The sequence below is a fragment of the Rana temporaria genome, chromosome 2 (assembly GCF_905171775.1).
Source record: "Rana temporaria chromosome 2, aRanTem1.1, whole genome shotgun sequence".
Taxonomy (NCBI): domain Eukaryota; kingdom Metazoa; phylum Chordata; class Amphibia; order Anura; family Ranidae; genus Rana; species Rana temporaria.
The window spans coordinates 60,070,605-60,088,658 of NC_053490.1; the positions used below are offsets into that span (position 1 = coordinate 60,070,605).

Here is an 18,054-nt window from a genome sequence, read left to right on the forward strand (position 1 = left end):
GAGGACCAAGATGGTGGCGCGAGACCCGCTGTGTGGCAGTCGTATAGTGAATCACAGCGGGACAACATTTGGTTGGCTGTGCAGGAGAGTATGTGCTTTAAAGAGCACTGCAGATCTACAGGTAAGTGGGAAAAACATAGGGGTAGGGTGGTGGAGTTTAAACCTGTCACTGATCAGTGCCCTGCCACAATCTTCTCCACAACTTCTTCTGATTTATGAGTTGCATCATTCCCAACACAATTTTTGTTCTCTTACGTTTGCCAGGAATGAGCTGAGCACTTGAATGGGCATGTGTCATAGGCAGTGTGCACAAAGAAAAAAAAATGCTAGGAGCAATTTATCTTTGAAGAAAAAAAAAAAGGTTTTGAAACTATTTCTACAAAAGAAACTCCTCACCCCCCTAATACATTTTTTTAAGTTGAACTTTAGTCAGCCTTTAAAAAAAAATAAACTGTGGCCCAGATTCTAAAAAGGGCTTACGACGTCGCAACGCCATGTACGCCGTCGTAAGTCCTAATCTGGGCCGTCGTATCTATGCGACTGATTCTTAGAATCAGTTACGCATAGATAACCATTAGATCCGACAGGCGTAAGGCTCTTACGCCGTCAGATCTTAAATGCAAATTTTTTTTTGGCCGCTAGGTGTCGCCTCCGTCGTTTTCCCCGTCGAGTACGCAAATTAGCTAGATACGTGAATTCCCGAATGTAGGCGCGGCCGACACAGTAAAGTTATGACGTTTACATTAGGCTTGTCCCGGCGTAAAGTTGCCCCTGCTATATGAGGCGCAACCAATGTTAAGTATGACCGTCGTTCCCGCGTCGAAATTTGAAAAGTTACGTCGTTTGCGTAAGTCGTCCGTGAATGGGGCTGGACGCCATTTACGTTCACGTCGAAAACAATGACGTCCTTGCTACGTCATTTGGAGCAATGCACCCTGGGATTTTTTACGGACGGCGCATGCGCAGCTCGTTCGGCGCGGGGACGCGCTTCATTTAAATGAAACATGCCCCCTACCCGCCGAATTTGAATTACGCGGCCTTACGCCGCATGATTTACGCTACGCCGGCGCAACTTTACACGCAATTGCTTTGTGAATAAAGCACTTGCATGAAAAACTTGCGGCGGCGTAACGTAAATGACATACGTTACGCCGCCGCAGAGATACGCCCGATCTACGAGAATCTGGGCTTTAGTGTGCAACCCTTGCCTATATAGTATGGGTTAAATGCTCATTAATGCCAGGTTCACACATGTGCGAATTGGGTGCGGATTTCGCCACACCCAATTTGCATGACATGTGAGTATGACCGGCTCTCTATGGACCCACTTCACACATGTCCAGGGGGGGGGGGGCACGGTTTGCATCCCAAAAGGGTCCTGTGCATGTTTGGGTCTGGTTCAGGTGCGAATTCATGCAAAAATTCAGACCTGTTTAGCACAGGAGCCCACCAAAGCCCACCAGACCCCATTCTGGAACCGCAAATATGTGAACCCGACCTTAGTCAGGAGGAGATGAAAACTAGAGCAATACTTACCTTATTTTTCACTGCTGCAGGCTACTTTCCTTTTGGTTCCAGGATGGACAACTGATCCATTGAAGCTGCTCCTATTCTCTAGTCAATCGGCTGTTCCCTTGCTAAGATCATTAATGCAAATACAATGTATGTGAGGTTGTCAAAGGCTTGCCAACATTTTGGGGCTGGAGTGGATAGATGAAGAATTAAGTATTCCTCTACTTTATACTTTCCCTAGACATAATAAGCAATCAAATCCTACTATACAGGATGGGGGGTAGCACACAAAGTGTATTTTTAGAAGATTTGAGTTAGTCAAGAAATGATATATTGTTTATTGTTTAATCTACCGTATATGTATATTTCAGATCCCATGGGAGTAGGATTCTGACACACTGTACATTGATACTTACTGGTATGTTGTTGGACTGACATTAATACGTCGAGGGTGACTCCCTGATTCAAACTTGCTGGCCAATGTGACGTTGTTTCCGAAAAGACAATAGCGTGGCATTCTTACTCCAACAACACCAGCGAAGACTGAGCCAGAATGAATTCCTATTCTCATCTGCCAAAAAAGGAAAAGATAAAAATTCTTAAGTCAAAGATTTGCATTTTTGTTTTAAAGATGACAAAAGCTTTCACTAAAAATGTGACAAAACAGCCATAAAGATGTAAACCGTTCTTGACCTTTGCCACTCTACTAAAAAAAAAACATTGGGTATGATTTACTAAAACTGGAGAGTTCAAAAGCTGGTGCAGCCCTGAATAGAAACCAATTAGCTTCCATGTTTTTTTTCGTCAAAACTTAATTTAAAACGTTGAAATTATAATCTGTGCATAAATAAAGTAAGGCGCTACTCTTAAAAGATGTATTAATTACAGTGCAAAACAAAAAAAGTACTATATAAGTTAATGTGCTCACTCCACAAAACTACAAAGATAAAGTGAAATCACAACATAAATTCTTCTCCACAATTATATGACGTGCAATTGTGCACACAAAATATATTCCCAACCAAATGCTATTTGTATCACAGTGTCCATATAACTTTCAAAAAGTGTCCATTTTAAACCAATATATCAACAACAACAAAATTTAAAACAAAATACAAAACCAAACGAATTCTTCTGTGCTGTGCTTCTGTTATTCAATAAATCAATTAGTCCCATCCACTGTGCCGTTTATACTAATGTGAAAACCTTCTCAACTCTCCAATACAAATGTGCTTTACCACGTGTGGTTTGGGGGTTCACTCACCAGATCCACATACCCAAAAGGCCAGTAAAGAATTAGGGCCAGATTCACAGTCAGCGGCGTATTTTTGTGCGGGCGTAGCACATCTCATATGCGCTACGCCGACGTAACATAGAGAGGCAAGAGCAGTATTCACAAAGCACTTGCTCCCTAAGTTATGGCGGCGTAGCGCAAATGGGGCGGCGTGACCACGCCTAATTCAAATTTGGAAGGTAGTGGGCGTGTTGTATTATAATTAACCGTGACCCCATGTAAATGAATGGCCGAATGAACAGCGCATGCGTGCGCATGCTCAGAATCACGTTGCATATACTCCCTAAGAAACGACGGCTCAATGCGTACGACGTGAACATAACCTACGCCCAGCCCCATTCACGTACAACTTACGTTAACGACGTAAAATACGACGCTGTTCCCACGCCCATACCTTAACATGACTTACCCCTGCTTTAGGTGGGATAACTTTACGACGGACGTACGCCTTACGTAAACGACGTAGCTTACTGCGAAGGGCGCGAGTACGTTTGTGAATCGGCGTATCTAGCTCATTTACATATTCAACGCGTAAATCAACGGAAGCGCCCCTAGCGGCCAGCGTAAATATGCACCCAAGATACGACGGCGTAAGGAGACTTACGTCGGTCAGATCAAGCAGAAATTCAGGCGTATCTGGTTTCCTGAATACAGCGCATAGATACTACAGCGCATACTACAACTTATGCGGCGTATCAACAGATACGTCGGCGTAAGTTGTCTGTGAATCCGGCCCTTAGTGTTTAAGCCAACTGGAAAGGATGGGATAGATGCTCCATCCAATATAATCTCCTCTCTCACATCCACCATGTCTTTTATAAATCCCAGAAAATAGTAGATTGATTGTGCAATACATTTATTAAAGTGACTTCCTAAAGATGCCATATCGGCGAAATGCATTGAGGTCGGGTCGCTGCTGAGAGTTCCAGGTTGCTGGTGACGTCATATCTGGGTGAGGAGGAACGCACGCCGAGTCTCTGGAGAAAATGGCGGGGCGATATCCCATATACACACAGGCTGATTGAGCTGGTTCCCGGTCTGGGCACTATTAAATGTAATTGTAACAAATTGGATGTATTTTAATTGTATTTTTAATAAACGTATTGCATGAGCAATCTACTGTTGTTTTTTCTGGGATTTATGAAGACATCGTGGATGTGAGAGAGGAGATTTTATTGGTTGGAGCATCTATCCCATCCTTTCCAGTTGGCTGAAACACTGAGGCCTCATACACACGACCGTTTTCCTCGACAGAATCCATCAAGAAACTTGGTGGCAGAGCTTTTTTTGCCGAGGAAAACGGTCGTGTGTATGCTTTTCATCGAGAAAACTGTCGGGGAACTCGACGAGGAAAAAAGAGAACAAGTTCTCTTTTTCCTCAACGGGAGTCTCAATTTCCTCGTCGTGTTCCTCGTCGGGCTGGTTTTCGACGAGAAACACGTTTGTGTGTATGCTTAGAAACCTGCGCATGCTCAGAATAAAGTATGAGACGGGAGCGCACCTTCGGTAAAAGTAGCGTTTGTAATGGAGATAGCACATTTGTCACGCTGTAACAGACTGAAAAGTGCAAATCGTCTCTCACCAAACTTTTACTTAACACGCAGTAACATGAGATTAGCAAAAGCAGCCCCAAAGGTTGTGCCAGTGGAATAGAACTTCCCCTGCCTTTGTACGTGTTGAACCTCACCACGTTTGAGAACGACGAGATTTTGTCTTGACAGTGTATACGCAAAGCAAGCTTGTCAAGTTTCTACACAAGCCTAACAAGGAACTCGTCGAGGAAAACGATGTTTCATTTACGACAAGTTCCTCGGTCGTGTGTACGAGGCCTAAGGCTTTACTGGTCTTTATGGCCATGTGGATCTGGTGAGTGTACCCCCAAACCACATGTGGTGGAGTAGATTTGTGTTAAGAAGTTTTTCACATTAGTATACATAGAACGGTGGATGGGAATAATAGATTTATTGAATACCAGAAGCACAACACAGAAAAAAAAGTTTTTTTGTTCATATATTGGTTTAAAGGGGTTGTAAAGGTAAAAAATGTTTCCCCTAAATAGCTTCCTTCACTTACCTCATCCTTCGATTTTGCTTTTAAATGTCCTTATTTCTTCTGAGAAATCCTCACTTCCTGTTCTTCTGTCTGTAACTCCACACAGTAATGCAAGGCTTCCTCCCTGGTGTGGAGTGTCGTGCTCGCCCCCTCTCTTGAGGGGGGCGAGCAGGAGAGTCAGGACGCTCTCTACGTTGCAGATAGAGAAAGGAGCTGTGTGTTACGGTAGTGGGCATCCTGACTCTCCTGCTCGCCCCCTCCCGTCTCAAGGGAGGGGGCAAGCACGACACTCCACACCAGGGAGAAAGCCTCGCATTACTGTGTGGAGTTACAGACAGAAGAACAGGAAGTGAGGATTTCTCAGAAGAAATAAGGACATTTAAAAGCAAAATGAAAGGATGAGGTAAGTGAAGGAGGACTGCACTAAGGTAAAGGAAGCTATTGAGGGGACCATTTTTTTCCCTTTACAGCCCCTTTAAAATGGACACTTTTTGAAAGTTTTGTGGACAATGTGATATAAATAGCATTTGGTTGGGAATATATTTTTTGTGCACAATTGTTATATAATTGTTGAGAAGAATATATGTTGTGATTTCGCTTTATATTTGCAGTTTTTGTGGAGTGGGTACATTCATTTATATAGTATTTTTTTTGCACTGTAATTAGTACATCTTTTAAGAGTAGCGCCTTACTTTATTTATGCACATATTTTCTAGTGAAATGTTCACTTAAAGGGGCAGCTGCCATAGAACACAGAAAAAAATCGTAAGGTTGGCGCCATTTATATAGCTCTAAAATGAAGTTATAATCTGATTGGCTACCATGCACAGCTGCACCGGATTTTGCACTCTCCAGTTTTAGTAAATCAATGTCATTGTCTTTCTTGTTGTATTACCTTGACTTCCTGTCCCAGTGACACCAGAGGGAGAAAAATTTCTCCAGAATACCTTGGGGACGGCCTTCCCAGAAGAGTTGAAGCTGTTAGAGCTGCAGGGTGGGCCAACTCAATATTGAACCCTACGGACTAAGACTAGGATGCCATTAAAGTTTATGCACATGTAAAGGCAGGTGTCCTAATACTTTTGACAATATAGTGTATGTTAGAGCAATGCAAATACATAAGCTTAGCCTTTTATATATTCTTTTATGAATTCAGCTCAACATTTTACAGCAACAAATGCATCAACTATTAATTTAAACATACAGGACTAGTCTTTTAAATCTTTGCCATGATCTTGAGAATATTCAGCAAACAGATCTCAGATGGGAGGAGGTAAAGTTTTGCCCAGGGAGTGTTTTGGTGCATGAATGGGGGCCTTGGGGGAGGGTCTGTTTTGAGCTAGTTTCAACCCTCCTACTAGGGCTTGCAGTCAGATATGTGTCCCTGTCACACCATCCAAAATCTTTGGGTTAGATCCAGGGCCTTCTGTAACCACTTCCATACCAGGCACTTACGCACCTTCCTGTCCAAGCCAATTTTCAGCTTTCAGCGCTGTCGCACTTTGAATGACAATTGCGCGGTCATGCTACACTGTACCCAAACAGTTTTTTTTATTCCCACAAATAGAGCTTTCTTTTGGTGGTATTTGATCACCTCTGCGATTTTTATTTTTTGCGCAACAACTAAAAAAAGACCGAAAATTTTGAAAAAAATAAAGTTTTTATTTTTTTCTGTTATTTTTTTTGTAAATGAGTATGTTTTCTTCTTCGATTACGGGCACTGATATGGCGGCACTGATGGGCACCGATGAGGAGGCACTGATGGGCACCAGTGAGGCGGCACTGATAGGCGGCACTGATGGGCACTCATAGGCGGCACTGGTATGCAGTACTGATTGGCACTCATAGGCGGCACTGATGGGCACTCATAGGCGGCACTGATGGACACTCATAGGCGGCACTGATGGACACTCATAGGCGGCACTGGGCACTCATAGGCGACACTGATGGGCACTCATGTGCAGCACTTATGGGTGGCACTGTTGGGTACTTATGGATGGCACAAATGGGCACTGATAGGTGGGCACTGGGCATGGATGGGCAACTGAGAGGTGGCACTGATGGACATTGAGGGGTGGCACTGATGGACATTGAGGGTGGCACTGATGAACACTGAGGGGTGGCACTGATGGACACTGAGGGGTGGCACTGATGGACACTGAGGGGTGGCACTGATGGACACTGAGGGGTGACACTGATGAACACTGAGGTGTGGCACTGAGGGCATTACTGGGCATCACTTGTTTATCCCAGTGCCTATGTTGCCAGTCAGTGCCCATTTGTGGGCACTGATTGGCATCTTTCTCATTTTTTTTTCACTGCCCCCTTCCCTGGTGGTCCAGTGTGGGCTTCCCTGGTGGTCCAGTGTGGGCTTCCCTGGTGGTCCAGTGTGGGCATCCGAGAAGGGCTGCGCTGATAAACAATCAGCGTGACCCCCCCGTCAGGAGAGCCGCCGATCGGCTCTCCTCTACTCGCGTCTGTAAGATGCGAGTGAGGAAGAGCCATCAACGGCTCTTCCTGTTTACATCGTGATCAGCCGTGATTGGACACGGCTGATCACGTGGTAAAGAGCCTCCGCCGGAGGCTCTTTACCGAGATTGGAGATGCAGGGTGTCAGACTGACACCCCGCATCACCGATCGCCATGCTGCGCGCCCCCACGGGCGTGCCGGCATGTTATCCTGCAGGACGTCAATAGACATCCAGTCAGGATTTCACAACCACTTCCCGGACTTCAATTGTCTATTGACTGGGCGGGAAGTGGTTAATGTTAATTGGACCCTGGGCAAAAAAAATCTTGCCCGCCCATACAATTTTGCTCTCCACCTGCTCTGAGACATACAATAAATATCAGCTAGACTTTAAATCAGTTTACTGTATCAGATAAGTCAGTGATTGCAATTGGTTGCCAGAAGTTACAGCATATCATTACCGCTTACTGACTGGTTGCTAGAGGTTACAGCATATCATTACCGCTTACTGACTGGTTGCTAGAGGTTACAGCACATGATTTCTTCTTGTTGATTGGTTGCTAGAGATTACTGTAGAGTAATACTGCTCACTCTTTGGTTGCTAGAGGTTACAACACATCATCTCTTCACTGCAGAGGGGCATGATATACATATGAATGCTGCCTTTATTAACATATGAATGCCGCAGACCTCAGCTATTTACATATGAATGCTCCCAGTATTTACATATGAATGTCACCGTTATTTACATATGAATGCTCCAGGTATTTACATATGAATGTCACCGTTATTTACATATGAATGCTCCAGGTATTTACATATGAATGTCACAGCTATTTACATATGAATGACAGTTATTTACATGTAAACACAGGGTCTGCAGGTGAGTCATCTGTACACAACAATATTTTAGAGATGGGCAGCATTAGTAGCATCACTTCACACTGAGATGTCAGGACACAGCACAGGACTAAAACTTCAAGGGACAAGGGAATTTAAACTGGGATAGTTGGCAAGTATGAGGCAGCTGCTTTGGGCCCCACAACAATGACATGGCCCAGGGCAACTTCCCCTTTTGCCGTGCCTTAAAGACTGCCCTGGTTAGATCTCCTAAAACAAGACAGTTCATGCAGGTTTATAAATGATCCAATTGTTAGGCCTCTGTAGAGCTATCACTAGCCAAGACAGCAATGTTTTAAATTCTGATTTAACAGATGAAAGCAATTTTGACATTATATAAGAAAAAATGCATGTACTCGCATTTAGCTACCTGACAAGAATAGGACATTAAAATGTAAGAGAGTTGCTAAGTAACACTGTGTTTTCAAGGTGACATTTAAAACTTTTTTTTCTCTGAATTCATATAAAACATCTGCCATTTGTTAGACAAGATGCTTTTTTCTTCGGAATGTGATGAGACCAATAATGTGCAGGTTTTTGCATAAAGGGAGTTATGCAAGACTCTTTCTGTTAATGATACAATGGCAGTCCCTTCAGCAGACGTTCATGCCAACATTTTCATTTATAGAAAATGTCACTGGCACATCGCCAACAAGGCAAGAAAAAGAATTATTACTAATCTGGAAAAAAAGTAAAAAATTAATAAGCAATCCTTATACTATATTTACAAAATGTTTGTATTAAAACCAGCAGCATATTCCACTGAATAGTGGAAGCATTTAGTTAACACTAAAATCACCAGGTTGGGCAAAAAGGCAACTCTTGACAAACAGAAAAATGCAAAGAGCCAGCTTTACTCTTAAAGCGGGGCTCCAACCACAATTAGAATTTTTAAATGTATGTTCTTTTCATCCTGCGTTTTTATAAAATAAATCCGGTCACTTACTATTTTACAATCCGCCGCCGCTCCGCATAGTTATTCAAACAAGATTGTTTATAAAACTATGTCCACACCTTTGTCATTTTGCTTGTGGGCATTGTGAGGCCCACAAGCACTTACTTCCTGGAAGTCTTGGATGGGGAGTGATAATTGGGTAGCGCACTGCATCCTGGGAAATGATGACACACATTTCCCAGGAGCATTAGCGTGCTGAGGAGCCGAGGGAGATGATGCCAGAATCCTAGGTGATTCCGAAGGCAGATTTTGTGGGACCGCATAGCAACAGGCATTTCCAGGTGAGCAAAACATTTTTTTTTCTTTTTTTAGGTCTAATGAGCACAATAATGGAAAAAAAATATTTTGGGATGGAAACTCCACTTTAACCACTTGACCACTGGGCACTTAAACCCCCTTCCTAACCAGACCAATTTTCAGCTTTCGGTGCTCTCACAATTTGAATGACAATTACTCAGTCATACAACATTGTGCCCATCTGAAATTTTTGTCCTTTTTTTCCCACAAATAGAGCTTTCTTTTGGTGGTATTTGATCACCTCTGGGTTTTTTATTTTTTGCGCTATAAAAGAAAAAACACTGAAAATTCTGTAAAAAAAAAAAAAAAATCTTGTTTCTGTCATATTAGCAGGTATTGCGGAGTATTGGGGGTATTACAGAGTATGGGTGGTATTGCAGAGTATTGGTGGTATTGCAGAGTATTGATGGTATTGCAGAGTATGGGTGGTATTGCAGAGTATGGGTGGTATTGCAGAGTATGGGGGGTATTGCAGAGTATGGGGGGTATTGCAGAGTATTGGTATTATTGCAGAGTATTGCGCAGGGATGGATGGCTGGATCTGTGACTGCATTTGTCACAGATCCAGCCCACAGCAGCTGCTGCTGCTACCGCTCTCCCCCTCTCCTCTCACACTGTACCGATCGGTACAGAGAGGAGAGGGAGGAACCGGCGTCATCACATGACGCCGGTTTGTTTACAAGTGATCGCTCCGTCATTTGACGGAGCGATCACGTGGTAAACGGCCGCTATCAGCGACATTTTACCGCGATCGGTGATGCGCCGGGTCTTCTAGACCCGGCGCTCACAGATGATTCCGGGAGCGTGCCCCAGGGGGCGCGCGAGAGGAGGATTCTGGGAGGACGCCCCAGGGACGTCCTCCCAGAACAACTCCACCGCGCTGTATACGTCTTTTGTCTATGGCGCGGTGGCAAAGAGGTTAAGGAGCTTCACCAAGGAAATTATTTGCTGTTTATCCAGTTTTGTGATCAACAAAATGACAAATCTTTGAGACAGTTAACATACAGTATACATACCTCCCAACTTTTTGAGATGGGAATGAGGGACACCAATTAGCAAAAGTATGTAGGACACACACCCTGCCACGCCTCCATAAATGAAAATTATACAAAAAAAAATGATTAGTTAAACCCACAAGTGTTTTTTTTACCACTTCTATTCCTTTATATTGGCTTTTGGAATTTACAAATGCAGCGATTAAAAAATTGTATGAAAGGTTTAGCATTGGAAAACACATTTTTAAGGATACATTTTGTATTTTATATACCGTGTTTCCCCGAAAATAAGACCTACCCCATTATAAGACCTAGCATGGTTCTTGGGGTGGGCTGCAATATAAGCCCTACCCCAAAAATAAGCCCTAGTAAAATTAGTTTAACTTTTTTTTAATCCATTTTGCAGAATCATTGCAGCGGCTCCCCCTCACCTCCCTCCTCCTGCCCGATGCCCGCAGCCCCTCCCTCCTCAGCACATGCGACAGCCAGGAAAGTCAGGGAAGCTGCAAGAAAGGTACCCACTTTAGGATCATTGTACATACCATAGTTAAATAAGACACCCCCCGATAATAAGCCCTAGTGTGATTTAGGTTGCCAAAATTAATATAAGACCCAGGTTTATTTTCGGGGAAACACGGGTATAACTATATAGATCAGACCAAAATGAGGGACAAATAAGGAGGATAGAGGGACAGGGGGAAGAAAGAAGGAAAGAAGGACAGTCCCTTAAAATCAGGGACAGTTAGGAGCTATGAGTTAGTACTTCAACAAAACATCTTTGGTACTACCTGTGAAAACTAGGTACCCTTCCCCCCCCCCCCCAAAAAAAAAAAGAATAATGTGCTAACAGTTGAAGCTGTTGACTTTTAAATGGGTGTAACTCCGCTTCGGTGATGAAACTTACTAAGCTTTATTTTTTATTTTGGATAGCCTAGGGAAGGCTTATAGTCTAAATGTATGTTTTAATGATGAGCTTCCTCCTGACTTCCTGTCCCATTGAGGGCACAAGAAATGAGGGGAAAAGTTCCTTGATGTGGACAGTCAACAATAAAAAAAAAATTAATGGAGGCTTTTTTATCTTCCACTCCACCTAATAAAAGTTTTTGTTGTTTTTTGCTTTCTGTTCTATATGGAGAGATTCCCATTTTCTTCTTGTGCAGTGATTACAGGTAAACGGGCAAAATAATGCCAATCAGGTCCGAGACAGCAGTAAAAGCCTGAAAGAGTTTCTACATTTTTCCACTATATCAGAAACCAGAAAATATGTTTTGGCTGAAGTTCCAGCTTAGTTTGTTCATCAACCCCATATTTACCATGAAGACATCAGGTGTGTACCTCTGGCAGCAGGTGTAAGGGGAAGTAGTGTCTCATTGACCTTTTCAGCTTCAGGCAATATGGAGCAATTCATCCTCAAAGTTTACAGCAAGCACACTGAAGATGTCCAAGTCATTCTCTCAGCAGCTCAGTTCACCCTGACCCAGCAGTCTTCTTGTATAAACACAGAGTAGGCGTTCTAGGAGGGGGAGCAGGTAAATCTGAGCTGCAGACAGAACAGCTTCAATGCTTGTTCTGTAGACTTGGCAGTCCCATTCAGACTTTTGCTCTGCATTATCAGATGCAGCCCCCCTCCCCCCATTTGACTGGGCTGTCTAATGATATCATACTGCTCTGGGGAGGTGATCAGGATTTTTTCACTATGATTGCTTATCATAGTTATAAACAATCATTTTTATGACTGGCCATTGTGTACTATTATGATACCTGTGATTGGCTACGGCTATCACATGGTACACGTCTACTGTGATCGGTCCCTGTACCATGTGAACACTGTGACCAATCACAGAGATCACAATAGTACACAATGAATGAACGCTATTGTGTACTGTGGACATGTGATCACTGTGATTAGTCACAGCGATCACATGGTACCAGGAACGAGCAAGTACAACAATCTGAATCCTGCTGTGTCCAGTGGACAAAGCAGGTGACAGATCGCGCCGCTGTGCAACCTCTAGGGAGCGGGTGAGGCGCACTGCTAGAGGACATCATATGACGTCCACCCAGGACTAGAAAGCTCCTGCCCTGCCATCACTTTAAAATAGACCAGTCAGGAAGTGGTTAAAGAAGAATTATGGACTCCCATTAAAAAATGTGCTGTAGCATGTAATTATAAGTACATCTACACTAACAGTTTATTATTTTTTTAAGTTCCCCTGCAAAGTCCCATAAATAGTTGTTGATCCTGCAAGTGCAGTGCGCCTAATGCAGTCTTCTTGGAGGGTGTGACACCAATGCTGCCCTGCTACTAAATTCAGAGCAGAGTTGTCACCCTTGTGTAGGCTGCGTCTGCTTGCCCTACAGTTGGAAGAGAAGATTATGGGGGAGTGTGACTATTAGTACTGTCAGCTGCTTTTTAAGTCTGTAGCTTGTCAAGCAGCACCTGGCTACACCTAGTCCCGCCCACTGCTTTCTGGATTGATGGCACTGCCTCTATTGCTGAAACCTCCCACTGTGAGCTGCAGTGACTGGGAGGGTGAGAAGGTGCCACATAATTGGAGGGTGATTTAAATCATTCACGGAAGTTATAAAAAAAATGGTCTACTTTATGGGGTATGTGTACTACGCAGTAACTGAATTGTGAAGTTGTTGAAATTTCTGTACAGGAGCCTTTAGTTGTACTTTCATTTCCAGTACAGACTTCACCTACTTCAACCTAAGAAACTAACAGTCACACTTTATTAACAGTGGATGCAGTTAAATTGATGGATTAAAACAATATTTAATATCCCCTAATTGAGCGCCATCATTTGCAAAGAAATTCTGCAAACCAATGGACTATCTGTCTACTGTGTAGATCACTGCAGGCTGACGTTTAATGACCTCCCTGAAATATTTATTTAATGATGAAAAATATTTCAATTATTAATTTAGAGAAGTAAAATCAGCGAAGTGTAAATCAGCCTAATAATAGCACTGCACAGTAATGTACATCAGATGCATATTTCATGGGGGAGCAGAGATGTAAGATTATGTAAGGCATACTGAATTTTTAAAGAAGCCATTACAGTCAATATGGCTGCACAGAAAGCCCTGTATTGAAATTCATATAAAATTATAATCTCTATAAATCCAAAATGTTTATGGGGGTCCATGTCTGTAACAGGCAGCCATATTATCCTTGCAACAATTCTCGGCATGGAAAGGTGTCCTCAGTGTGCTGTGGCTGGGAATAGAACTATGACTGTAACCTCCAAGGGAGGGACCCAATACCTTAACCACTTAAGACTCGGACCATTAAGCAGGTTATGGACCTTGCACCTTTTTGCGATTCGGCACTGCGTCGCTTTAACTGACAATTGCGCGGTCGTGCGACGTGGCTCCCAAACAAAATTGGCGTCCTTTTTTCCCCACAAATAGAGCTTTCTTTAGGTGGTATTTGATCACCTCTGCGGTTTTTATTTTTTGCGCTATAAACAAAAATAGAGCGACAATTTAAAAAAAAAATCTATATTTTTTACTTTTTGCTATAATAAATATCCCCCAAAAGAGATATAAAAAAAAAATTGTCCTCAGTTTAGGCCGATACGTATTCTTCTACCTATTTTTGGTAAAAAAAATCACAATAAGCGTTTATCGATTGGTTTGCGCAAAATTTATAGCGTTTACAAAATAGGGGATAGTTTTATGGCATTTTTATTAATAATTTTTTTTTACTACTAATGGCAGCGATTTTTTTCGTGACTGCGACATTATGGTGGACACATCGGACAATTTTAACACTTTTGGGACCATTGTAATTTTCACAGCGAAAAGTGCTATAAAAATGCACTGATTACTGTGAAAATGACAATTGCCGTTTAGGAGTTAACCACTAGGGGGCGCTGAAGGGGTTAAGTGTGACCTCATATGGGTTTCTAACTGTAGGGGGCGGGGCTGGAAGTGTGACGTCAGTGATCGTCTTTGCCTATATCAGGGTACAGACGATCACTGACATTGCCACAATGAAGAATGGGGAAGGTGTGTTTATACTGTGACGATCCTGTCTTGATATATGTGGTTTGATTAATTGGATCTGTAAACCAATTAGTCACTCTAATATGTGGTAAGAGTTAATGGTTTAAATCATCACAACCTCAGAGTACCAACACAATCAAAGAGCTTATTGATTCATAAGCTAATATTTGTAATATAGGCATGTGCGGGAGCACGTAAATAATAGTGAGGATTGTAGTATATATAACAAAAAGTCTCTGGTATAAAGACAGCAGTAGTGAGTTAAATTGTAGGCATATGGCAGTTCATATAGATGAATCTTGGCAGGTCTCAAATAAGCAGGATGGATAATATGCATAAACAGAGTTCCTTAGGAAATGAAGATAATACAGCCTGCTATCACTTTAAATCATTGATTCAGATACTTGCGGTACTGATGTCTTCCATGAGAAATAGCTGCAGGCTGGAGTGGTGTGAAATAATGTCTGTAATGCTGGAAGCTGCAGAGGGTAACCTGAAGTCTGGAAAAACCTGGAGTGATGTGTGGAGAGGTTCCTGGTTGCAGACCAGGATGAGGAATCAGGGCCTCAATTGAATACTCCTTCAGGGGTCTTTAGAGCGGTCCCGGGTGACGGCAGGGGTCCAACAAAATAGTGGAACACCCTGCTGTCATCTCTGGCGATTTAAATACCCGCCAGGGCGCGGGAAACAGCAGAGCACGCTGGGGCGCGCTTCCGCGTTCCAGCGTGGAACGCAAACACTGGCGCGGCGGAAGTGACGCGGCCAGTGCAGAGAGCGGAGCGCAGCCGATGGAATAGGTAAGGCTGCGCTCGTTTTATACTGAATAACGCCAGTGGCGTTACATACTCCCCTCCTCAAGGGGGCTCCTCCAGTGCCAGTATTTGGTGATGGACGAGTAGGATACCTACGATGAAATTGACTAATCAGACGGGGAGCATGTAGGTGCGAAGAATCTTCCCAAGAATCTTCAAGTTGAGAGTAACCTTTCCAACGTATTAAATATTGAATTATAGAACCTCTTTTTCTAGAATCCAGAATTTTTTCAATTTCATATTCGGTCTCACCCATAACTTCAACTGGAGGCGGGGGACGTGAGATTCTGTTAGCGAATGGGTTTGGTACGAATGGCTTAATAAGAGAGATATGGAATGAAAGATGTATTTTCCAATCAGGAGGTAGCTGTAGTCTTACTGCATTGGAGTTAATCACTTGAGAAATGGGGTAGGGTCCGATGAATTGACGTCCTAATTTTTTCGAGGGTAGATTTAGGCGTAAATTTCTGGTGGAAAGCCACACTAAATCACCCACTTTGTAGACAGGAGGTATTGATCTGTGAAGATCATAGTTACGTTTTTGGCGTAACTGCGCAGCTTCTAAATTTGAGCGTAAGATAAGGGAGTGTTTCCTTTAAGTTAGTGAGATAATTTCCTACTGCAGGTACATTGTTTGAGAGAAAGGAGGATGGTAAACTATTTGGGTGAAAACCATAATTGGCATAAAATGGTGATAATTGAGATGAAGAGCTGGTAGAATTATTATATGCGAATTCCGCGTGGGGAAGTAGTTGATACCAGTCATCCTGAAGATGGGTGCAATAGCAACGTAAATATTGTTCCAAGATCTGATTGATGCGCTCTGTCTGCCCATTTGTCTGTGGGTGGTAAGCGGTGGACATGCGGTGATCAATTTTTAATGCATTACATAAAGCTTTCCAGAACTTGGAAATTAATTGAGATCCACGGTCTGAGATAATCTGAGAGGGTAACCCATGTAGTTTGAGGATGTTATTAACGAAGGCTGTTGCCGTCTCAAGAGAGGTTGGTAGGTTTTTTAAAGGAATGAAATGTGCCATCTTTGTTAATAGGTCTACAGTGACCATGATGGTGTTGGCACCATTTGATCTAGGAAGATCGACAATAAAATCCATTGACACAACCTCCCATGGTCTATTTGGTACTGGAATGGATGCTAGAAGACCAAATGGAGGTTTTCTTGAGAGTTTGTTACTGGCACAAATCTCGCAGGAATTGACATAGTCATGGACCCTTTTAGTTAAATGGGGCCACCAGTAATGTCTTTTTACAAGATGAATTGTTTTAGTGATTCCAGGGTGGCCAGCTAAGGGGGAATCATGTAGTTGTTTAAGTAGTGACAACTGTAATTGTGGAGGAACGTACAACTTATCTTTGTAAGTGTATACTCCGTCTGATCGCTTTAGGACTGCCTTAGGTAGGTCAGATGAATCCTTGGAAATAGAGTGAGAGAGTAATTCTTTGAAGGAGGTGGTTACTCCAATGAAGCGGTTTGGGGGTATGATGGAATGTGGTGGAATCTCAGTAGTGTCCTCTTCAAAGATGCGAGATAGGGAATCCGCCTTTAAATTTTGTGAACCTGGCCTATAAAAAATATAAAAGTCAAATCTGTCAAAAAATAAACTCCACCTCACCTGTCGGGCAGACAAGGTCTTGCAGGCCTTTAAATGTTGAAGATTACAATGATCTGTCAGTATGGTGATTGGGTACTTAGATCCCTCTAGAAGATGTCTCCAATTGGCTAGGGCGTCTTTAATAGCGAGGAGTTCCTTTTCTCCTATTGGGTAGTTCTTTTCTGCTGACGTTAGAGTTCTAGAATAGAAAGCCACTGGGTGTAGAGGTTCAGACAAACTTGCTTGTTGGGAAAGTACAGCACCCAAAGCGAAGTGAGAGGCATCTACTTCCAAAGTAAAATGAAATTGAGGGTTTGGTAGTTGGAGGATAGGCGCCGTAGTATAAGAAAGTTTCAGAGATTCAAAAGATCTTTGTGCATCATCAGACCAAGTGAAAGGTGTGTTTTTGCTAGTTAAAGCATTTAGAGGTTTGACAATCTCTGAGAAGTTCTTGATAAACTTCCTGTAGTAATTAGAGAATCCAAGGAAGCGTTGCAAAGCCTTCCTTGAAGACGGAATAGGCCAAGAGAGAATAGAATCAACTTTGGAATGATCCATCTGAATACCTTCAGGAGTGATTTGATAGCCAAGAAAAGAAATAGATGTCTGACTGAAAACACACTTTTCAAGCTTGACATATAAACAGTGAGTTCTGAGTCTGCCCAAAACCCATCTTACATGTTTAGTGTGTTCTTCTAAAGTGTCAGAAAAAATCAAAATGTCATCCAGATAAATTACAACACAAATGTCTAATAAATCACGAAAAATGTCGTTGATGAAACGCTGGAAAGTTGCAGGTGCATTACATAACCCGAATGGCATTACCAAATACTCAAAGAGGCAATAACGAGTCTTGAATGCGGTCTTCCACTCATCGCCTGGGCGAATCCTGATTAAATTGTATGCACCTCTGAGATCTAATTTTGTAAAGATCTTGGAGGTCTGCAAACGTTCTATTAATTCTGGGATAAGAGGTAGGGGATAACGATTTTTTACCGTGATGTTGTTCAATGATCGATAATCGATTATAGATCTGAGTGAACCATCTTTGTTTTTTACAAAGAACATGGCTGCGCTTGCCGGAGAAGTGGAAGGTCTGATAAAACCCTTTCTTAGGTTATCATCGAGATAGTCCTTGAG

At 42.7% G+C, this 18,054-nt stretch overlaps 1 protein-coding gene across 1 annotated transcript in view; it reads right to left on the reverse strand.

Annotated features, from left to right (window-relative positions):
* Window positions 1-18,054, reverse strand: part of GUCY1A2 (guanylate cyclase 1 soluble subunit alpha 2) — a 293,950-nt gene that overhangs the window by 11,157 nt on the left and 264,739 nt on the right. The window contains exon 7 of the mRNA XM_040340243.1: window positions 1,929-2,083. Within this exon, the coding sequence (XP_040196177.1) occupies window positions 1,929-2,083 (155 nt within the window). The remainder of the gene's footprint in view (window positions 1-1,928; window positions 2,084-18,054) is intronic.